This window comes from Heterodontus francisci, chromosome 7 (assembly GCF_036365525.1).
Source record: "Heterodontus francisci isolate sHetFra1 chromosome 7, sHetFra1.hap1, whole genome shotgun sequence".
Classification (NCBI taxonomy): Eukaryota; Metazoa; Chordata; class Chondrichthyes; order Heterodontiformes; family Heterodontidae; genus Heterodontus; species Heterodontus francisci.
In genome coordinates, this window is record NC_090377.1 from 44568723 (window position 1) to 44593723 (window position 25001).

General features: G+C 42.6%; 1 protein-coding gene across 14 annotated transcripts in view; it reads left to right on the top strand.

The window, feature by feature from the left end:
* LOC137371950 (nck-associated protein 5-like) overlaps window positions 1-25001 on the top strand; it is a 693455-nt gene that overhangs the window by 647692 nt on the left and 20762 nt on the right. For all 14 annotated transcript variants that reach the window (XM_068035093.1, XM_068035090.1, XM_068035092.1 and 11 more), the window contains 2 exons: window positions 5886-6015; window positions 7127-7299. In XM_068035093.1, coding sequence (XP_067891194.1) covers window positions 5886-6015; window positions 7127-7299 — 303 coding nt within the window. The remainder of the gene's footprint in view (window positions 1-5885; window positions 6016-7126; window positions 7300-25001) is intronic.

Here is a 25001-nt window from a genome sequence, read left to right on the forward strand (position 1 = left end):
GGTTTGAGTCTAACTTCGCTGCAGACCAGGAAGTGGTCGGTGTCGCAGTCCGCACTGTGGAAGCTGCGTGTGATTTGAACACTTGTTTATAGAGGCTCGCCTTGTGAAGATAAGTTCCAGCTAGTGCCAACGACGTGATGGAACAAAGGCAAAGGGAGTGCTAATGGTGTGGTGAAAGACAAAGCATTAGTCCAGAGAGAGTGTTAATGACAATAATAGACAGCTCTGTCCAAAATTACAAACATGAAAAAAATGGTTAACAAATAAAATAAAATAATGATTTAAGGCCAGTCATGCTCTGAAATTATTGAACTCAATGTTGAGTCTGGAAGGCTGTAGAGTGCCTAATTGGAAAATGAGGTGTTGTTCCTCCAGCTTGCATTGATGTTCACTGGAACACTGCAGCAGACCAAGGACAGAAATATGGGTGAGAGAGCAGGTGCTGAATTGAAATGGCAAGCAATCAGAAGCTCGGGGTCATGCTTGCGGATTGAGTGGAGGTGTTCCACAAAGTGGTCACCCAATCTGTGTTTGGCCTCTCTAATGTAGAGGAGACTGCATTGTGAGCAGCAAATACAGTATACTACACTGAAAGGAGTACAAGTAAATTGCTGCTTCACCTGGAAGGAGTGTTTGGGGCCTTGGATGGTGAAGAGAGAGGAGGTAAAAGGGCAGGTATTACACCTCCTGCGATTGCATGGGAAGGTGCCGTGGGAAGGGAACGAGGTGTCAGGAGTAATGGAGGAGTGGACCAGAGTGATGCAGAGGGAACAATCCCTTCGGAATGCTGACAAGAGAGGGGAGGGAAGATGTGTTTGGTGATGGCATCACACTGAAGGTGGTGGAAATGGCGGAGGATGATCCTTTGGATGTGTAGGCTGGTGGGATGAAAAGGTGAGGACAAGGGGAACCCTGTCGCAGTTCTGGGAGGGAGGGGAAGAGATGAGGGCAGAACTGTGGGTAATGGGCTACACACAGTTGAGGGATCTGTCAACCACAATGGTGGGGGGGGGGGGGGGTGGGGTGTGGAGGGAGCGGAATCCTCAGTTGAGTTAAAAGGAAGACATATCAGAAGCACTGTTGTGGAAGGTTGCATCATCAGAACACATGCGTTGGAGATGGAGAAACTGGGAGAATGGATTGGAGTCCTTAGAGGAAGCAGGGTGTGTGGAAGCGTAGTCAAGGTAGCCGTGGGAGTCGGTGGGCTTATAATGAATATTAGTGGACAGCCTATCTCCAGGAAAGTTAGGGAAGGGAAGTGTCAGAGATGGACCATATAAAGGTGAGAGAAAGGTGGAAATTGGAAACAAAATTGATTAAGTTTTCCAGTTCAGGGCGAGAGCAGGAAACAGCACCAATGGTCATCAATGTACAAGAAAAAGAGTTGGGGGAGGGGGCCTGAGTAGGACTGAAACAAGGAATGTTCGACATGCCCCACCTAAAAGACAAGCATAGTTTTTCAGTCTTCCTTAGACTTGGGGGTGGTGCCAGAGGACTGAAGAATTGCAAACATTACACCCTTGTTTAATAAAGAGTGTAAAGATATGCCAGCAACTACAGGCCAGTCAGTTTAACTTCCGTAGTGGGAAAACTTATAGAAAAAATAATTTGGGACAATATCAATAGTCACATGGACAAATGCAAGTTAATTAAGGAAAGCCGGCATGGATTTCTTAAGGGAAAATCATGTTTAACTGACTGACTTGTTGGAATTCTTTGAGGAGGTAACAGAGAGGGTTGATGAGGGCAGTGCTGTTGATGTGGTGTACATGGACTTTCAAAAGGCGTTTAATACAGTGCCACACAACAGCCTTGTGGGCAAACTTGTAGCTCATGGAATAGAAGGGACGGTAGCAACATGGATATGAAATTGGCTGAAAACAAAGAAACAAGGAAACAAAGAGTAGTGGTTAACGGATGTTTTTAGGCCTGGAGGAAAATTTGCAGTGGAGTTCCCCAAGGATCAGTGTTGAGAACCTTGCTTTTCCCGATATATATTAATGACCTAGACCTTGGAGTCTAAGGCACAATTTCAAAGTTTGCAGATGATACGAAATTGGAAGCATTGTGAACTGTGAGGAGAATAGTGTAGAACTTCAAAGGGACATAGACAAGTTGGTGGAATGAGCAGACAAGTGGCAGATGAAGTTCAATGCAGTGAAGTGATTCATTTTGGTAGGAAGACCATGGAGAGACAATATAGAATAAAGGGTACAATTCTAAAGGGGGTGTAGGAGCAGAGGGACCTAGGTGCATAGGTCATAGAGAGATACAGCACCGAAACAGGCCCTTCGGCTCACCGAGTCTGCACTGACCATCAACCACCCATTTATACTAATCCTATATTAATCCCATTTTCCCTCTCACATCCCACCTTCCCTCAATTCTCCTACCACCTACCTACACTCGGGGCAATTTTTAAATGGCCAATTTACCTATCAACCTGCAAGTCTTTGGCATGTAGGAGGAAACCAGAGCACCCGGAGGAAACCCACGCGGTCACAGGGAGAACTTGCAAACTCCACACAGGCAGTACCCAGGTCGCTGGAGCTGTGAGGCTATGGTGCTAATCACTGCGCCACTGTGCCACCCGTGCATAAGTCATTGAAGTTGGCAGAACAGTTGAGAGTGCGGTTAATAAAGCATACAGTATCCTGGGCTTTATTAATAGGGGCATAGAATACAAGAGCAAGGAGGTTATGTTGAACTTATATAAGACAGTAGTTCAGCCTCAGCTGGAGTATTGCGTCCAGTTCTGTGTGCCGCATTTTAGGAAAGACGTGAGGGCATTGGAGAGAGTACAGAAAAGATTCACGAGAATGGTTCCAGGGATGAGGAATTTCAGTTATGAAGATAGATTGGAGAAGTTAGGACTGTTTTCCTTGGATAAGAGAAGGCTGAGAGGTGATTTGATAGAGGTATTCAAAATAGTGAGGGATCTGGACAGAGTAGATAGAGAGAAACTATTCCTACTCATGAAAGGATCGAGAACAAGAGGGCACAGATTTAAAGGAATTGGTAAAAGAAGCAAAAGTGACATGAGGAAAACCGTTTTCACACAGCGAGTGGTTAAGGCCTGGAATGTGCTGCCTGAGAACATGGTGGAAGCAGGTTCAATTGAAGCATTAAAAAGGGAATTAGACAGTTATATGGAAAGGAAGAATGTACAGGGTTATGGGGAGAAAGAAGGGGAATAGAACTGAGGGAATTGCTCTTTCAGAGAGCCAGTGTGGATACGATGGGCCGAATGGCCTCCTTCTGCACTGTAACAATTCTGTGATTCTGCATATCTAGGACCCATGCGGGTACCCAATAGCAACACCTTTAATTGAAAGGAATGGCCTGCTGAGCCTACATATGAAGGCATGTCACAATGATTGACGATTACAAAACTGCAAACTCTAACTAGCAATCAGCGATGACTGAAGGCACAAAACTCAAAAGTGAGCCAGGAATGGCCATGTCCGTTAAAGGCACTGGGGCAGCTGGCATGCGCTCCTCCTCCATCTGGGTGCCCAATGGCACCTGCCTGTCTCCCTGAGGGGAAGGCACACACGGAAGGAGATCCAGGTGCCTCATCCCCCTCTCGCTCAGCCACTGCTGCACAGAACCCATGGCTACAGTGATGGAATACAGGTCAGAGCGCCTATGGGTCAAGCGCTCAACCTGGCTTGCCATGGCAATTATCACTCTCTCCGTGGAGGAAGCCATATGCTCACATGCCTGGGACATGGCAGATGTCATGGCTTGCATGGACTCCTCCATCACCTGCACAAAGCTGAGCATGGCCCCTAGCATCTCTGACATATGTTCCCCATGCATTCACTGCAATTCCAGCAGACGACTTGTGGCCACGACCAGAGGATCATCACCATCATGGGGATTAGCAGGAGCCTGGTCCCCAGCAGACCTCCGAAGGTCAGGGTCAAAACATGCTCACTCAGATGTTGGGACGTGTCATGCCCACCAAATTGAGACTGCTTCTACACGCAGATCACTCACGGACCGTGTGGATGTAATTGTGCTGACGGAGGTTGCTGACGAGGCAGGTAATGGTACATCCACTGGGGTATTGGCACCATCATTCCCAGAGGCACAATTAACATTTTGATGACATGCCGTTGTGTGATTGTGGGGACCTGCAGTGGAGAACAAACAGAAGCACACTAAGCATCATCACACCATGAGCTCATCACCTTTTTGCATTATCATCCTGTGTGCCGATATGGCTTCATCAGTAAGGTTGCCATTTCATCCTTACACCTTGACAATCCATGACGGCTCATCCTGCCTCCTCTCCAGCAATCTGGACCACCGCCTCTTCTGCTGGGATCAGGAGTCTCAAGTCAGGTACATCATCCTCTGTCTTACTACGTTCATATTAATTATGGGTCAGCTTGTCCTGCACGAGAAAGTGCTGAATTAATGACATGTCAAGTGATGCCTAACACCCATTGTCTGCATGCATTTCATCGCTCATTCTGGCCTTGTCAGTTGCACGCTGCATCCAAGCGCTACCAGACGCCAGACTTGCACATTCTCTGGACACAATTGCTATGTGGCACCAAGACTAATCACGCATTCAGCCGCCTGGCCTGGATGCCCACTGACTGGCATAAAGTTTTATGGATCCCACAAGATAACATTTGTAAAATTTCGGACACATCACTTACCCTTGCCAATTTGAGCAGGTCATTAACATGTTTCCGACACTACACCCAGGTCTTCATGTAACCCCATGTTTTGAGACCTCCTCTGCCTCCTGTGTCCAGGCCACCTTGGTCAGGCAGGAGGGTCTTCAGCAGGGAAGAAGTCCGCCTGCCTTTCCCTGACGACCTGGAGGAACACCTGCAGGAACCATGGGGCTGGTCTCTACCTACTGGCTGCCATTTTGGTGGTGGTGATGGAAAGGTGACGACAAAAGCAAAGGGAGCTGGTGTTGGTGTGAGAGAGGTGTAAAGATGGATGACGGTGGATAAGAAGTTAGAGTAATCTAAGTGAAAGAATCTAGCAATCTCTGCCTCCTGACGATTGTCGGCAAAGCTGTTGATCCTCCATGATTGCAATGCAGACTGATTTATAGCCCTGCCATAAACGGGGCTGAGCAGAATAACAGCGGGTTCCACCAATGAAAAACATTCTTCGCTGCATAATCACACTTGTCTCCCGTGCCCGCTGCCAGAACTTTAATTTTAAATAATAATCGCACAGGAAACAGTAAAAACGGAGAGAACAGAAGTGCCACCTTCGAATTCCCTCACTCACCAAATTCCCAAGATACGTACTCTGTAGAAGCTACACTCTTTCGAACTGACAAGGACAAGCATGTCACTTGTGCACTATTGAAAGGAAGAATTTGCCTATCATAGTGACATTATTAGAATATATCATCAGTCAGGCTCCAAGCTTCCATTAAAAAAAAATGTTCTGTTGCTGCCATAAACCTAATTTAAGATTGTAGATCAATACCACGACAATGTTTTTAATTTATGCAAAACTCTGCTAAAAGAATCCTCAGCCAAAATAGTGCAACATTCTTTTGAAATATTGCCCTCTATTACAACAAACAAAGGTTTTGGCTTGAAACATTAAATTATACTTCTGAACATACTTGACACAGAATTACTTGAGACTAACATTGTAAGAATCCATTTGCAGTGTAATCCCAGTATATTGGCAAAGCAGTCATGGGATAAATGTTTACAGGAAAACGCGTCAATCTCATATACTCCTGTCGATGAGTTTCTGAAGAGGCAGTGTACTGGTTCGGGAAGTTGTCTTTTTATTCCTCAAATGCAAAATGGAAACCTTTTGGCAAAATGTGATGAAGGTATCAGACTGAAATGAATAGACATGTTCTAGCAGCTCTACAATTGTTTTTGCAGGAACAAGCAATGTGCTTATGCTCGTATTCTGCCAGTAGCAGTGACAATGAAACAGAAGCAGAATTTGGAACAAATGAGAATGGAACTGGGGGTAAAGAATTATTCAACAAAATGAAGAACAGCAAATATGGTAAACTAATCGAAAAATCTTATATCTTAACCTTAAGCATCTACCAGGTCTTGCAGAAAGAAATTTTTTTGTGGCACTGTAAATTCTCCTAAACTCTTGCCACACTTTATTGACTATTTTAATATGTTACACAGTTTATTTTGGCTCATTTTCAATAAGTAATAGTACAAGCAGCCATAAAAAACAACATTAATAAGTTGCCTTATGTGCAACACAGAAATTTTCAGAAATGAGAAATGGTATTAATGTCCAGTGACCATACCAGGGAAATTAATTCGACCTCTTCACTATTATATAGATTAACCACTTTTAATCTATTCATTTTGTTGTTACACCCACCTTACTGAAGCAAACTACAATGGCACAGGTTGCAGAAGGTAACATACATTTCACCCCCCACCACCACCTTTTTATAACATGCTGTTTATGGATATAGTATATTTCGTTTTCTACTATATTTTTAGTTTTCTCTACCAATGATTAGATTGTATTTTTCATTTACTTAAGGAACAGGTCCCAGAAATTCCTGTTGAGTACTTTTGTTGATGGATCTGGGCAAGGTGAAACTTCTGCCCATCCCATGGATATATTGAAGGGAGTGGAGGAAAGAAGCATCCATCAACATGACGAGCAGAATTTTGCAAAATACAAAAAAAAACTAGCATAACTAGGTCCTGCCCCATATACCACCCCTGCTCCCCTAAATAACATGGAACCAAAGTAGGCCCTTCAGCCCTTCTGCTCACTCAACTATAAATGTACAATGTGAGTCAATCAAGGGGCAGAATCCATACTAGCATTGACTAACCTCAATACTTTTCAAAGAGGTTACATTATCATGAACATTTAATGGAACTAAAAAGGATTATGTTTTGTAAGTATAAAATCACAAAAGTTAAATGTTTTCACTGTTGTGTTATATTATTTTGAACAATATAGGCTCTTGAAGCCATGATCAATGAGTCTTGCAGTGGTGCTGAACCAAACAGAACCCTCTTGACTCTCCCATAATTTAATCATTGATCCTTAGCGCCACCTTGCTCTCAGAAATAATGTAATATTAAGTTCCATATTTGTGTTACAGATTTAATCTCTATTTACTTTCTTTCAGGATGTCAACAACACCACATTGACAAGTATCCATGCTTTGGAAGCCAATCAACGGTTATTAGTTTCTGCCAGCCGCATCTGTATATGCAATTTGAAAAGGAAATACAACATTTCAGCGTTAAGCAGTTGCATAGTGACTTAAGTAACGATGGCAAGGTTGACGATATTCCAAGTGTAAGTATATATTTTAATGCATTTTTTTTGTTCATTCGCATAGTTTGTCTTAATGGACACTGTAACATTTCTGTACTTTTACCTATGTGTTCTGTATGACTATTGCTCAGACATCTGAAACTTTGAGGTAACTATTGCCACTTCATATTTGTCAAAATTATACATGATCTAGATTGTGGAAACAAAAGTCAAAAACTGTGGATGCTGGAAATCTGAAATAAAAACAGAAAATGCTGGAAATACTCGGGAGGTCAGGTAGCATTTGAGAAGAGAAACAGAGTTAATGTTGATTTCTCATCAGAATGATGAAAATATTTTTGTATGTTTTACTGATAGTATCATAGAGAGATACAGCAGTGAAACAGGCCCTTTGGCCCAGCGAGTCTGCGCTGACCATCAACCACCCATTTATACTAATCCTACATTAATCCCAAATTCCCACAATTCTCCTACCACCTACCTACACTAGGGGCAATTTACAATGGCCAATTTACCTATTAACCTGCAAGTCTTTGGCTGTGGGAGGAAACCAGAGCACCTGGCGGAAACCCACACAGTCACAGGGAGAACTTACAAACTCCGCACAGGCAGTACCCAGAACTGAACCCGGGTCACTGCAGCTGTCAGGCTGTGGTGCTAACCACTGCGCCGCCCCTTCTTGATACAACTAATACAAAATAATAATCAATGCAATGTCTACTTTCTGGCTGGGTTGGCATATTGTTTCACTGCATTTTAGTAATACAGTAGTAAAATAATAGTAAAATGATACACTGTCCAATAGTACATGGTAACATTGTTTAATACAAAGTATATCATACTTGCTATATTGTAATATTTCTACTGATAACTTAAGATTTTTGCCAACTGCTCCCTTGACCCCATTCTTACGAAACTGCTGACCATCCAAATTCCATTTCTGGTGCTAGTACTAACTGACATTATAAATGGTTGCATCTGCTGAGGTGCTGTTACCCTCCCTTTCAAAACTGCCATCATCTCACCCTTCTTAAAAGAAAGCGCATTAGACCCCTCTGTCCTGGCAAGCAACTATCCAACTGGCATCCTCTTTATTTCCTCTCCAAAATCCTCCCAAATCCATGCCAATCTCTCAGGTAACTCTCCTTGAATCTTTCCAATCAGGTTTCTCCATCCACCTGCCCAAAAATACAAAAATAGTGCAAACAATATTCAGAGGGCCTAACAGCATTCCATAAAACCATAAAAAAATTGCGGCACAGAAGGAGGCTATTCAGCCCATCGTGTCTGCGCCGGCTGAAAAAACTAGCCGCCCAATAAAATCCCACCTTTCAGCACCTGGTCCATAGCCTTGCAAGTTACAGCACTTCAGGTGCATGTCCAGGCACATTTTAAATGAGTTGAGGGTTTCTGCCTCCACCACCGTTCCTGGTAGTGAATTCCAGACACCCACCACCCTCTGGGTGAAAAAGTTTCTCCTCATGTCCCCTCTAATCCTTCTACCAATCACCTTAAATCTGTGCTCCCTGGTAATTGATCTCTCCGCTAGGGAAAACAGGTCCTTCCTGTCTACTCTATCTAGGCCCCTCATAATTTTGTACACCTCAATTAAGTCACCCCTCAGCCTCCTCTGTTCTAAGGAAAACAACCCTAGCCAATCCAATCTTTCCTCACAGCTGCAACTTTCAAGCCCTGGCAACATTCTTGTAAATCTCTACTCTCTCCAGAGCAATTCTGTCCTTCCTGTAATGTGGTGACCAGAACTGTAAGCAATATTCCAGCTGTGGCATAATCAGCATTTTATACAGTTCCAGCATTACATCCCTGCTTTTGTATCCTATAATTCAGCCAATAAAGGAAAGTATTCCATATGCCGCCTTCACTACTCTATCTACCTGTCCTGCCACCTTCAGGGACATGTGGACATGCATTCCAAGGTCTCTCACTTCTACCCCTCTCAATATCCTCCCGTTTATTGTGTATTCCCTTGCTTTGTTTGCCCTCCCCTAATGCATTACCTCCCACTTCTCAGGATTGAATTCCATTTGCCACTTTTCCGCCCACTCAACCAAACCATTGATATCATCTGGAGTTTACAGCTATCCTCTTCACTATCAACTACACCAATTTTTGCGTCATCTGCAAATTTCCCAAACATGCCTCCCAACTTTAAGTCCAAATCATTAATATATACCACAAACATCAATGGACCCAACACTGAGCCCTGTGCAATGCCACTAGAAACCGCTTTCCATTTGCAAAAACATCATTCGACTTCTACCCTTTGTTTCCTGTCACTGAGCCAATTTTGGATTCAACCTGCCGCATTCCCCTGTATCCCATGGGCTTTCATTTTTCTGCCCAGTCTGCCATGCGGGACCTTGTCAAATGCCTTACTATAATCCATGTAGACCACATCCACTGCACTACCCTCATCAATCCTCCTTGTTACTTCCTCAAAAAAACACAATCAAGTTAGTAAGACATGACCTTCCCTTAACAAGTCCCTGTTGACTATCCATGATTAATCCGTGACAGTTTATCCTGTCTGTCAGAATTGATTCTAATAATTTATCCACCACCGAGATCAGATTGACCAGCCTATAATTATTTGGCCTATCCCTCGCACTCTTTTTAAACAATGGTATAACATTCACAGTCCTCCTATCCTCTGGCAGCTCACCCATATTGGTGAGGATTTGGAGATGATCTTCAGCGCATCTGCTATTCCTCCCTGGCTTCCTTTAACAACCTGGGATGCAATCCATCCAGCCTTGACGATTTATCCATTTTCAAGGATGTCAAACCCTCGAGTACCTCCTCTCTCATTATGCTCATCATATCTAATATTTCACACTCCTCCTCTTTTACTACAATGTCTGCACCATCCCTATCCTTTGTGAAGACGAGAGACAAGAAACTCATTAAGAAACCTAACCACATCTTTTGCAGCCACGCATAAGTTCCCTTGGACATCTCTGATAGGCCCTACCCTTTCTTTAGTAGTCCTCTTGCTCTTAATTTCCTTGATTTTACCTGGCAATAATTTTTTCATATCCTCCCTTTGCTTTTCTAATTTCCTTTTTTACTTCACTTTCTATACTCCACTAGGCTTTCGAAAGTATTAAGTTTTTTGTGATCATCATAAGCTTTTGTTTTCTGCTTTAACTTACCCTCTATGCTTCTAGATTTGGCAGTACCACCCTTTATCTCTGTGGGGACATACACTATGCCTGTAGAATCTTGCTTTTGAATGCCTCACACTGATTTTCCACTGATTTTCCTTCTTGTAGCTGTATCCGGTCCACTTCCGCCAGATCACTTCTCAGTGTCGTAAAATTTGTCTTCCCCCAATTTAGAACTTTTACTGCTGTTTTATCTTTGTCCTTTTCCATGATTATGCTAAAACTAACTATTATGGTCACTATCTCCAAAATGGTCACTCACTGCTACTTCATCTACTTGCCCAGCTTCATTTCTGAAGACTAAATGTAGAACTGCACCCCCTCTCGTTGAGCTTGTTACGTGCTGGCTAAAAAAGTTCTCTTGAAAGCAGTTCAAGAATTTTGTGCCCTCTGTCCCCTTAACGTTGTTTGTATCCCCAGTTGATATTGGGGTAGTTGAAATCCCCAACTATTTTTGCCCTATAGTTTTTGCACTTAGAAATTTGCCTACATATTTGTTCTTCTATCTCCCTCGCACTATTTGGGTGTCTATAGTATACTCCTAGTAGTGTGGCTGCCCCTTTTTTATTTCTGAGCTCAACCCATATGGGCTCATTTGATGAAGCATTTAGCATATCATTCCTCCTCACAATTGTTATTGATTCCTTAACCAATAATGCTGCACCCCCTCCTTTATTATCCCCCCTCTATCCCACCTGAAAACTTTATATTCAGGGATGTTGAGCTGCCATTCTTGCCCCTCTTTAAGCCAAGTTTCCGTTATAGCAATGATATCGTGTTGCCATGTGACTATCTGTGCCCTCAGCTCATCGGCTTTATTTACTATTCCTTGCATTTAAATAAATACCTTTTTAATCTGGCCAAATTTCTGTGCTGTACACTTTTTAATCTTTGCTTCTTCTGTCTTTCAGAGTCACTCACTAATTTTCTGCCTCCTGTTCCCTGCCCTGAAATTGTCCTATCTGAAACTGCCCTCAGGTTCCCATCCCCCTGCCAATCTAGTTTAAACTTTCTTATTGTGGCCTTGATCCATATCCCTCCACAACCTCCTCAGCTTCTCTGCAATCTTTGATCAGACAACCACATCCTCCTCCATTAACGCCTGTTCTCCATTGTCTAGCTCAGTGGAACTACATTCACTTGGTTCTACTCTTACCTGTCTAAACAGAGCCATAGCATCTCCAGCAATTGTTTCAGCACCTTCCCCTGCATAATTACCTCCAGAGTCCCAAAAAGGATTTATCTTTGACCCCTTCCTCTTCCTTATATACATGATGCCCCAGCAACAATATCTGCAGACACGGGATCAGCTTCTATATGTAAACTGTGATAGCCACCTCTACATTCTCTGTTTTGTCAGACTGTCTGTCCAGCATTAAATCTGGAATGAGTAGTAATTTCCTCCAATTGAATTTATCAGAGAAAGGAATTTCATCCCTACTCCCAGGTTTGTAGCACAAAAAGACCGGAATAATTTTCAGAAGTTGCAAGTTGAAAAGCTGCCCTTAGCCTCAAAATATTGAATAATTTTATCTGTTACTTTGTTAAGCTGAACACACAGGGTTAGAAGTATGGTATTGTTTAGTCAAGAGTGGAAGAGGGAGACTTTAATGCCCCCATAACATGCTGAGGGGTGGAAGAGAGTTTAAAATTTCAAAAATTGAAATCCTGACCTGTACCTGCCTCCAACATGACCACTTCCAGTTTTAACAGAGGTGGCTCTGTAATTTACATATTTAAATGAGGCTGCATGCCTCAAGTTTTACCACAGTTTTAAAATCAAGTGTTGTGGTCTGTGTTTCCGAAGGCTTGAGAAACCTGGGAACTGAAGGGAGGTGAAAGAAAGCAAGATCCAAATGGTATTTGCATTTCCAGCACTGCTTGTGGGCCAGGAGGAGCAGGATTGCTTCCCCACAGCACCGCCCAACAAGCTAACCTGTTTCCATCTTCTCCATTGGACCCACAACCCACAATCTCACACCATATCTTTCCCCCTGCCCCCCAAATCCTAGCCTTTCTGATCTCCTCCCTTCCTCCCCCCCCCCCCCCCCCCCCCACGACCTTTCTGATTCTCCCTCTGCAGGAAACTGAGAAACCCATTATTAAGTAAGGCCACACTGTTAAATTTGGCAGGACCTCCAGTGTAATCAAAGTGTCTTAATTACCAGACCAAACTAAAGTCTAACACAAAAAAATCTATTGGTCTCAATCTGAAAATTTATTTTGGGAGGAGGAGATTTCCAGATCTCCTCCATCCTTTTGTGGAAAAGTGCTTTCATTAGTCTTCAGCCAGTTCAGTTCACTCACATGATAGCAAGACATGGCTAAATGGACTGGATACAGCCAAGGCAATGGGCCATGACAACACGCCGGCTGTAGTACTAAAGACTTGTGCACTAGAACTAGCTTCGCCCTTAACCAAGCTGTTCTAGGACAGCTACAGCACTGGCACCGATAATGTGGAAAATTGCCCAGGTAGGTTCTGTTCAAAAAAAGCAGGACAAATCCAATCCGACCAATTACTGCTCCAGCAGTCTACTGTCAATCATCAGCAAAGTAATATAAGGTGTCATCGACAGTGCTATCAAGTGGTACTTACTGAGCAACAACCTGTTCACCGATGCTCAGTTTGCATTCCACCAGGGTCACTGAGCTCCAGACCTCATTACAGCCTTGGTCCAAACATAGACAAAAGAGCTGAATACAGAGATGAGGTGAGAGTGACTGCCTTTGACATCAAGGCAGCATTTGATGAGTGTGGCATCAAGGAGCCCTAGCAAAATTGAAGTCAATGGGAATCGGGGGAAAACTCTCCTTTGTCTGGAGCCATATCTAGCACAGAAGAAGATAGTTGTGGTTGTTGGAGGCCAATCATCTCAGCACCAGGACATTGCTGCAGGAGTTCCTCAGGGTAGTGTCCTGGGCCCATACATCTTCAGCTGCTTCCTCAATGACCTTCCTGCCAACGTAAGATCAAAAGTGGGGATGTTCGCTGATGATTGCACAGTGTTCAGTACCATTCACAACTCCTCAGATACTGAAGCATGCAGTCTGTGTCTGGACAACATTTGGGCTTGGGCTGATAGGTGGCAAGTAATATTCATACCATGCAAGTGCCAGGCAATCACCATCTCCGACAGGAGAGAATTGAACCATTTCCACTTGACAGTCAATGGCATTACTATTGCTGAATGCTGAATCCCCCACTATCATCATTCTGGTAGTTATCATTGATCAGAAACCAAACTGGACCAGCCATATAAATACTGTGGCTACAAGAACTGGTCAGAGGCTGGGAATTCTGTGGTGAGTAACTCACATCCTGACTCACCAAAGCCTGTCCACCATCTACAAGGCACAAGTCAGGAGTGTGATGGAATACTCTCCACTTGCCTGGATGAGTGCAGCTCCAACAACACTCAAGAAGCTCGACACTATCCAAGACAAAGCAGCTCATTTGATCGTCACCCCATGCATCACCAGCGCACAGTGCTAGCAGATGCCTGGGAGAACCACCACTTGCAAGTTCCCCTCCAAGTCACACACCATCCTGACTTGGAACTATATCACCGTTATTTCACTTTTGCTCAGTGAAAAACCTGGAACTCCCTCCCTAACAGCAGTACCTACCCAACATGGACTGCAGTAGTTCAAGAAGGCAGCTCACCACCACCTTCTCAAGGGCAATTAGGGATAAGCAACAAAAGCTGGACGTGCCAGTGACATTCGTAACCCAAGAATGAATTTTTTTGTAAATCACTCCTACATGGCCTAGTTCTGATTCTAATATTATGCCCCCTTGATTTAGATTCCCACACCAGAGGAAATGGTTTCTCTGTATTTATACTATTAAATCCCTTTATCATTTTGAGCACATCAATGAGATCACCTGTCAGCCTTCTAAACGCAAGGAAATACCATTCAAGTTTTTACAACCTGTCCTCACAATGTACCCATTACAGCCCAGCATAATATAAAGGGGCTAAATTTAGGAAATACAAGAAAATGTCATTAAAATCGGTTTGACCTTTTATTTCATAAATATGATTAAGTGACAGAGTTTGTAGATTCAGAATAGTGAATTGTGCTGCATGAAAGACGTAGGTAACATACTTGGCTAACTTCAGCAATCAAGTGGTTAAATGTTTTTTGTCACAGCTATTGTTTATGTTTTCCTGATAATATAGCCATTACAATACTAATGATGTGTAATAATGAATAGGAATCAGTAACATTATGTAAATGTATTATGTTATGATAAAAAAAATAGGCATTATAAAACTATGACCAAGTTATGAAGGCTGCAATTCTGAGAATGTGTGTTGCAACATTTAAAAGACTGCAGTAGATTTATAGCTCACCCCGCAAAACTCCAATGTTCTGCAAATTTAAAGGTAAACTAAGCAGTAGAGAAGAAAACAATTTATTTGGTAATTAATATAAGAACATGTCTAATTCTTTCTTTAAAATTCAATATTTATTTTATAGCTGTAGCAAAATTTGTAAAGTTCAATGGAAGAAATTAGTGCAAATATTTGCAAGGTGAAACAAGCAGAACAGCAGCTAGTGAGTAACATATCCTCTAGAACCTTCTAACCTTACTGCCAGACATATTTCTCCAAAATGCCATTAAACTGCAATGGAAGTTGTTTTCTTCGCTCTCTCCATGATTAATGCTGGGTTAAGGGACCATCAAAATGGATTCATGAGTTTGTATTGCTTTCAAAATTATAGATTTCACAAGTTAGTTTTACTGCCTGATTGCATTGCACAGCTCTCTGAAAAGTATCCCTGCTTGATTTAAAATTGGTAATTTTTGTAACGGTTGATATTGTCCTGCAAAAGCTGTACAATGAATTTTCCAGCAGAATACCAACATTGCTGGAAAAGAAATGTGTTGATCCTTATATTGAGGAATAATTTACAGGAGTTACTTCTTTGGAAAAAAAAGCATAGTATTTAAAGTCTGTGAACACAGTTTTGTGAATGATCCATTAATTACTCATCTATTTTCACATTTTTAGGAGGAATTTCACTCTATAGTTCTTTCTAATAGAGTTGTTTGGATGGTAAAGAAGTAGCCACTATAAAAATGAATTAATTATGTGAACTCAGTCTGTAATACACTGGTTCTATAACGCACAGGAGATTTGCCTATCAGTATTTAACTTCTCAGAATGACAAATGGGAAGCACTGACCATGAAAGTATATTGGCTCTGATGCCATTGCACTTGGTCCCACACAACAAACATTCTCAGCAATAATTTGTTCACTACAGAAAGATCTATATGGTATTTAAATTGAACTTGCAGGATTCAGAACATTAGGTTTAAAAAAAAAAATCAAAGGGCTAATAATGTTTTGGTGATTACAACAGAAATATTTTCTCTAGCTTGCAAGCTGCCTTCAATTGCAAGATTTTTTTTTAATCCAAAATGTGTAATCTAAAATCCAAGTATGGAATCCAGTTAAACAGGATCTAACTATTGACTAATATGCATTTAGGTGTTTACGAAAAAGCTGAAGACAGGATCCATTAATACTACTCATCAACGGATAAGTATATGGTGGTAGCTTTGGATCATGGGGGAAAAATACAAGTCATGGCTAACCATTTCTCTGGCGTAAAATCAGTGTTAGAACTCCGAACTTCGTGTCATGATCTGCCAGGTCCAAACTGCCCCAGAAGTGTGCTGAGTGTTATATTGACTCAGATAACTTTCAGTTGTGCAGAGCACCCAAATAAAGCAGGTGTTAGACTCCCTAAATATGCAAATTGTGGTCCTAGGTCAGTTGTAGGAGCCCGAATGCAAAATTCATGTACAAATAGGTGAAGTTTGTGCCGTGTATGCTCCCTTTATTGTATTGGAGTTGAGCTGCCTAACTAGAAATCGTTCAAAAGACTCCTGGAGGCCACCCAACAAACAGTCCAGTTTTTTTTATTTTTGTGGACCCCAGGAGAAACCGAAATGCTGCTCCTGTGTCCACGCACCAAGTCCAGCCTGTTGTTAGTGCATTCATTGTTCCCACAGATTGTCTCCCCCCTCCCTCCCAGACCCTGCCAGCCAGCTGGCTTAGCACAGGAGCAGTCCAATTTCCCACCCGCCTGACCATCCCTTTTTGAGTACAAATGGATATAAGATAAAAAGGTCTATAATTTGATTGCCCCTTTTTGAAGATGGGAATCAGATTTGCTATCTTCCAATCAACTGTGCAAAATATTCACGCGTGAACTTGCTATTGTTTGAGTCAGAAACTTGTGATGAATGTTGTCAGAGCCAGGAGACTTACCTATATTGAGCTTCAACAACCTCACCAATATGTGATAAATACTTCTGCATTTTTTTTAGTAGGCACATTCCTGACAGACTTGAGGAATGTTTTATTTTTTGCTTTATGTTCCCAACTATATTTTCCTTGTGATCAGTCCTTGCAGCCCTTATCTGTTTCTTGGGATCCCTCATTTATTTTTATAGATTTCTTTGTCCTGTTTCTTTTGTGAGTATCTAAGCATTTTGTATAGTTTCTCTTTCTCTCTAATGCATTTTACAATGTTATTGATAAACTACGTTTACCCCATCCAGGCTTAAACATCCACTCCCTCCACCATTGATGGATTGTGGCTGAAGTGTGTACTATAAACAAGATGCACTGCAGCATCTCCCAAACCTGTGATTTCCACCACCCAAAAGGATAAGGGTAGCAGGTGCATGGAAATACCATGACCTCTATGTCAGACGCCACACTGACTTGAATATTGCCATTCCTTCATTGTCACTGGATCAAAATCCTGGAACTCCCAAACTAACAGCACTGTGGAAGTACCTTTTTGTTCATTCTCAGCATGTGAGTGTCGCTGGAAAGGCCAGCATTAGTTGCCCATCCCTAATTGCTCTTGAAGGTGGTGGTGAGCCACCACCTTGAACTGTTGCAGTCCATCTGGTGCTTGTACACCAACAGTGCTGTTAGGAAGTGAATTCCAGGTTTTTGACTTAGCAAAAGTGAAATAACGGTGATATAGTTCCAAGTCAGAATGATGTGTGACCTGGAGGGGAACTGGCAAGGGGTGGCATTCCCATGCATCTGCTGCACTTGTCCTTCTAGGTAGTAGAGATCGCGGGTTTGGAAAGTGCTGTTAAAGGAGCCGTGGTGATTTTCTACAGTGCATGTTGTAGATGTAAAAACACTGCGGCCACTGTGCAATGGTGATGGAGGGAGTGAATGTTTATGTTGATGGATGGGATGTCAATCAAACGGGCTGCTTTGTCCTGGATGGTGCCGAGCTTCTTCAGTGTTGTTGGAGCCGCACTCATCCAGGCAAGTGGAGAGTATTCCATCACACCCCTGACTAGTGCCTTGCCCATTCCTAATTGCCCTTGAGAAGGTGGTGGTGAGCCGCCCATTTGAATTGTTGTAGTCCATCTGGTATAGGTACATCCACAATGCTATTAGGGAGGGAGTTCCCGGTTTTTGATCCATTGACAGTGAAGGAGCAGCAATATAATTCCAAGTCAGGATGGTGCGTGGCTTGGAGGGGAAATTGCAAGTCGTGGTGTTCCCAGGCATCTGCTGCCCTTGTCCTTCTAGGCAGTAGAGTTATGGGTTTGAAAAGTGCTGTTGGAGAAGGCTTGCTGTGGTGCATCTTGTAGAGGGTACACAGTGCTGCCACAGTGCACTGGTGGTGGAGGGTATAAATGTTTATGTTGATGGATGGGGTGCCGCTCAAGCAGGCTGCTTTGCCCTGGATGGTGCCAAGCTTCTTGAGTGTTGTTGGAGCCACACTCATCCAGGCAAGTGGGCGTATTCCATCACATTCTCAAATTGTGTTTTGTAGATGGTGGACAGGCTTTGGGGCATGGGGAGGTGAGTTACTTACTGCAGGTTTCCCAGCCTCTGACCTGCTCTTGTAAGGACTGTATTTATATGGCTGGTCCAGTTCAGTTTCTGGTCAATGATAACCCTCACTATATTGATGGTGCGTGGGGGTTCAGTGATAACACCGTTGAACAACAAGGGTAAATAGTTAGATTCTCTCTTGTTAGAGATAATCATTGCCTGGCACTTGTGTGGCGTGAATGTTACTTGCCACTTATTAGCCCAAGCTTAAATAGTTGTCCAGGTCTTGCTGCATGCCGGCACGGACTGCTTCAGTATCTGATTTGTTGAAAATGGTACTGATCACTGCACAACCATCAACGAACATCCCCACTTCTGACCTTGATGGAGGAAAGGTCATTGGTGAAGCAGCTGAAAATGGTTGGGCCTAGGACACTGCGCTGAGGAGCTCTTGCAGTGATTTCTTCACTACTTGTACTGCAGTGGTTCAAGACAAAGGCCTACAGCCACCTTCTTGAGGGCAATAAGAGATCAGAATTAAATGCCAGCCTTGCTAGAGTTGCCCACAACCCAAGAATGAATTTTTAAAAATCGATCTTACTCTTTTTTTCTGATTTATTTCAGCAACAAATTTCTTTTGCATCTGAAACTTACCTGTTTATAACTATTCCACAATCCTTCCACATCCGGAATTTTATGTTATGGTGGTGAACCACCCACTGGCTAAAAGGTGGGGAGGGAGCCTGCCTCTGTGAGGCCTGGAAGCCACGCTGCAATTTGGCATGGTTCTTAATTGAACTCTGTCGGAACTTCTGCCTCTCTGAGGCAGGAAGTCCCACCTCCAAGAGTTGCCGGCCAATCAGAGGGAGCGGTGGCCACTGCTGGGACTGCATCCAGCAAGAATGGGCGTCGACCTTCAAAAAGGTAAGTGGGGTCCGGGCCTCGCTAGGGACAATCGGCTGAGGCCCCAAAGGGGTGGGTGGGGTGCTGGGAGTCAGAGAGCAGGGCAGGGCCCTGTGTGGGGCACAGGGTGCCTGATCAGGAGGCCCCCCCCCCCCCCCGCCTAACCTGCAAGGAGGCAGCCAGGTATTACTGGGCAGCCTCCTCAGGTGCTAATTTGCTGAAATGTTTTTACTTATCTGTAATTTGATGCCACTCAACAGAGATCTGAGGCTATAGCTCCATGTTTCAAAGGATGTTCCTGTGCTGGAATGACTAGGAAATCTTCATCGAGGAACGTGAAGCAGGTGGCTGGGAACATCCCATTCAAGCTCATTGCAATTTTAGCAGGGCTTTCTTTCTTTCTATTTGACTGTGGTGACCTGGTGACATTACTGAATTCATACTGTTGTGAAAATTTATGGACTTTATTTTGAGTTAAATGATGGTCCAGTTTTTGATGAAACCTCATTTGGAATGCTTTGGCATGCAAAATAAGCTTTCATCTTGGCTACGACTTATTTTTCTTTGACAGGTTGACTGATAAAATTTCAGAGAAATTAGTGGAATAGAACATTTGGGATAATCTCATCCATTTGCTTTCATCCATTTCAAACAGATCACACTTTTGTTTTTTCTCTGATATTTAGTGGCTAATATGGAGTTCCTTTTGCTGTGTAGCTTGAAACTGCTTGCTTGTATCTCAGATATATAATGTCTCAGTGTTATTTGTCAGAGGCCGGTAAATCATTTCTCTATCTTTCCAAAGACAATTCTGATGTAGCTTGAGTGAGCTTTTTGCCTTATCTCTTCTCTTCCATGCAGCAGTATAACTACTCGATGTCGCTTCAATATTGATCTAACCTTTCATTCATCTCTCACATAGAAATATGTCGCAATCTGGGGTTGGCACTTCTCTTGTGCCAGATGTCCTTTGCTTGTCATTTTCAACCACTTCAGATCTTAACCTACAGCATGAGCATCCGAAAGTGGCCAGTCCTTCCTCACGGGAGTAAGAACTGAAGATTATTGATATTTTCTATAGCTTTTTCAGTTTCTGATTTTGCATCAATCAATATGATTTCTTAATTTATAATCTTTCTTGTCATGTGAGGTAGGTATACTCTCTTCAACCCATCAGAAAAAAGACCTCCTTTCCTCTCTTATAGACAATAATAAATTTATATTTTTGAAGATGGAAAATCATTCTCAGAAGCCATGTAGGTTTACTAATCCAAATAGCTTCAAGTGGTTTGTGATATCTCTGCACAGTAGTTTTCTTCTCAAAAATGTACCACATGAATATCTGCAGACCAAAGGCAATTGTTACGAGTTCTTTTCTAATTTGAGCATAATTCATCGCCACTTCTTCGAGATCTTGAGGCATAAGGCACAAGCTAATCTTTTTACATGAGGTATGCTTCCATTCTTCCTTCATATGTAATGGACTGTTTTAAGGCATAGGCCACCTTTCTTGCATTTGACATATTCATAATCTTCATTCAGAGGCATTGAACTGTAGAGCTGCATATTTATTTATGTCGAAGTATTTAGTTCTGGTGCTTCAGAAATAATGTAGTCAACCTCATCCATGATGATGCAAAGTCATGTTGTTTCTTTAGTAGGAGCAGTTATCTCTGACAACTTCATGGAAAACCAATGCAGATAATTATTAATTCTAAGAGCTTTCTGGATACCTTGTTTGTCAGTAGGAGAAGACATCTTAAGCACTGCTTCAACTTAGCTAGACCTGAATTTAGTTCAGCTCCAAAGAGTTGGCCCAGGCCTCCTTCTGTGTCACATCATTCTATGATTCATATCATCCTGTGATATATTTTATGTCTCATTCCTTGAACTTCATTTTATTCATGTTCAATTTGACACCTTTTTGTTGGCATTTGTTTTATTAGAACTTCTGGATTTCATTTATGATCTTGTTCATCAATATTATAGACTAAAATGTCATTTGGCATAACAATAGCTCCCTCCAGATTTTCAGGCATGCATGGAGTCTGATCTGAAATTCTTTAGACTGTAAAAAGCATGTAGAACAATTTGTTTCTTCCAAATTTTGTTGAAAAAATAATTAGCAGACTAATTTCTTTGTCCAATAGAAAATGGCGAAAATCCATTATTTGCTTCAATATCAATGAATAGTTTATTTTCATTAGTTCAGGCAAGACATTATCTGTGGTGCAAAATAGGTAATGATTACATTTGAGGACTTTGTTAAGTGGCTTTGGATTAATGCAGAGCATCTGTTCTTCATTACCGTGACTGAAGAGATTTCTGTTAGCCAACACTGACCATTGTAAGAACTCCCTTATTAATAAAAGCAAAATACTGCGGATGCTGGAAATCTGAAATAAAAACAAGAAATGCTGGAAATACTCAGCAGGTCTGGCAGCATCTGTGGAGAGAAAAGCAGAGTTAACGTTTCGGGTCAGTGACCCTTCTTCGGAACTGGAGTTCCCTCATAGAGAGACTGAGAACTCACCTATTGGCGTGGTCTGAGATGAGAAAATAGTCTGAAGTAAAAACCCCATAATACAATAGTAACCTTCATCTGAGTCACCAATAGCTTCATCTTCTATATGTAGCTGCTTTTTCCCTTTATTTTAATTTATGAGCTTTGGGCATTCAGCTCATAAATGGTTTTATGCTCCACATGTATTACACTTCCAATCCTAAACAGGACGGCTTTCTTTCTAAAATGACATTTTTTCATGAGTTTGCAAATACTACTTTAAATTCGAATTAATTTTCTCCCTTTTCCTTGCTGAATATTTCATTACTTCCTGAGTAATTATTTCTGCCTCACCATTGCTCTGGAGTCTTAGTAACATTGTCTAGCCAGGTTGCAGAGGCTCACCACGCATGATTCCTATTGTTTCAACACAGACTTATTTCCAGTACTTTAAATGTTGCATTTATAAATTTCATTAGTTTCCTAATGCAGAATTGTTCCAGCTTGAAATCAATGGAAATAAAAATTGGGCAATTTCTAATAGAGTGGGCTGATCTGCATGTCCAAATCGCAAGTTGAAAATCTGTCCCCGACAAATGTTTCCAGTGCTGTTTTTATTATTGGTCATCAGTGTTGCAGTTATGAGGTATATTTGCTGTTTATTGAACCTTGATGCAATTCCATCGGTGCCCCATATACATCTAAAGCTTTTCCAGTAGTTTGCTGATTAGCTCCCCTTTCTTGTTTGCTGGGAAAAGCCTTTAGAGTGGTTGCATTCCCAGCAGTTAGCATTTACATTTTTCATTTTAAATGACTTTGCAACTAAGGTAAAACAGAGCAGAGCAAGATTTTTTTTTTTTAAAGCTGCAGGACCAGTACTGTATTAATCATACTGAGTAGGAACAGTATCTGGGGAAAAAAAATATGGACATGAGGAAACTGGCTTTTTTGGCTTAGGTTATCCCTGATTTTGACTGTATCTCTTTCTGAAACATAATAGAGTTACAATGAATTACTTTCATTTCTGATACTATATAGGATTTGTTATTACAAGTTAATAAGCAACAAAGATGTCCGAGCTAAATAAATGTGTTCTTAACTGTGCAGCTAACGTAATTCTACACTGCAGCTCTCAGTCATATAAAACAGCCCTGGGGGATCAGATGGAGCAGTCGGAGAACTTGCTTCGCTATTGATACAAAGTTTCAATTTAATATCAATGCGTTGTTGATGCAAATTATCATGCTCATCTCCTGCTAAAATGTCAATGATCAGACAAGCTTTCGGATGAGATGTTAGACTATCTGGCCTTTCAGATGAACATGAAAGATGCCATGGCCCTATTTTGAAGAAGAGCAGGAGAGATCTTTCCTGGTGTCCTGGCCAATATTTACCCCTCAATCAATATCACTTAATAAGCAGATAATATTTTTATCGCATTCCTGTTTGTGGGACCTTGCTGTGCTTGCCTGCCGAGTTTCCTACTTTACAACCGTGACTGTGCTTCAAAAATACCTCACTTGCTGCAAAGTACTTTTGGAATATCCTGAGGGTGTGAAAGGCACTGTATAAATGCAAGTCTTTATTTTCCTTTATTTTTCAATCATTTGCAATGTCAATAGAAAAGGCTGAGGTTCAGTAAGGTAAACATTGGCTCTCTTGTGTGAAGGGACATTTTGTCCAGTGTTCAGGTACATTCAAATACCTCCTTCCGTATCTTTCAAACCCCCAGCAGTCGAATCTCCAGCAACAAAAGCAGAAAACACTGGAAATATTCAGCAGGTCAGGCAGCATCTGTGGAGGAAAAAGCAGAATTAACGTTTCAGGTCTATGACCTTTCATCAGAACTGGCAAAGGTTAGTAATGTGATAGGTTTTGAGGAAGTAAAAGGGGGGAGGAGGAAGAACAACAAAAAGGAAGGTCTGTGATAGGGTGGAGGGCAAGAGAGATTAAATGACAAAGGTTTTCATGGTACAAAGGCAAGTAAAGAAACAAAAGATGTGTCTGGATGAGATGTAGATAGCAGTATAGCAACTGTCTGAACACAAAGTAAAGGGAATTAAAACGGGGTGGGGAGGGAAAAAAACATGGGAAAAGGAAAATGGAGCAGAGGTTATGATCTAAAATGGTTGAACTCAATGTTGAGTCTGGAAAGCTGTCATGTGCCCAGTCGAAAGATGAGGTGTTGTTCGAATGAAGCACAGTGCAAACATGAGGAACAGCACCTCATCTTTCGACTGGGGACTTTACAGCCTTCCGGACTCGACATTGAGTTCAACAAATTTAGATCATAACTTCTGCCCCCTCTTTTTCCATTTTCTTGTGTACATTTTTGCTGGTTTCCAGCTTCCTCTCTTCCCCCCCCCCCCCCCCCCCATTTCTTTCTTAATCCCTTTACTTTGTGTTTGGACAGCTGCTATACTGCCTTCTCAACCTCATCCAGACACATCTTTTGTCTCCATACTTGCATTTATACCATGAAACCTGCTGTCATTTACTGTCTCCTACCCTCTGCCCTATCACAGACCTTTCCTTTTGTTGTTCTTACCCCCTCCCCCTTTCACTTGTTCAAAACCTATTACAGTTATAATCTTTGCCAGTTGTGATGAAAGGTCATCGGGCAGGATTTTGGGGAGGAGGCGGGGCTCCTGGTACCAGGCCGAAATGGTGGGAAGATCCCTGCCTCGGCATATTCTTTCCCCTCTGGAGCGATCCTCCAGTGTTTTGAAGGTTAAGTGTCCCGCCCAGGGATCCCCTTCCCTTTAAAAATGGGGATTCTGCCTCCAAGAGCTGCCGGCCAATCAGAGGGCCAGCAGCTCAGCAGTATCGGCAGCACCACCGGGAGGGGTGGCCACTGCCAGTATTGCAGAGACCTTGGACCCAGGCCCAGCGCTGGAACTCAGCACCTCAGATAAGTGAGGCAAGATCGCCGGGGCCAGTCAGAAAGTCACTGGGGAGTGGGGTTGGGGGGGCTGATCGTAAAGCCCAGGGGAAGGAGGGTCCTGGGAGATGCATTGTTTCCTGGCCAGGGCCCCCATCACCGAGGGCACTTCATCTTACAAGGCCCCCCCCCCCCCCACAACTGGTTAGATCTCAGCAACAGCGGGAAGATGCCCTTAAGTAGCTTCTTCATGAGAAGGCCGTCATTGGCCTCTTCTGCCCCGACAAAATCACTTGGCAATGGGGCAGCAGAGAGCCCTCTGCCTCCCCCAACCCCACCCCCACCCACCACTCTGATCTTGCCTGGGGGTGGGGGGGAGCGGAGCCATAAAATCCAGCCCGTTAATTCTGCTTT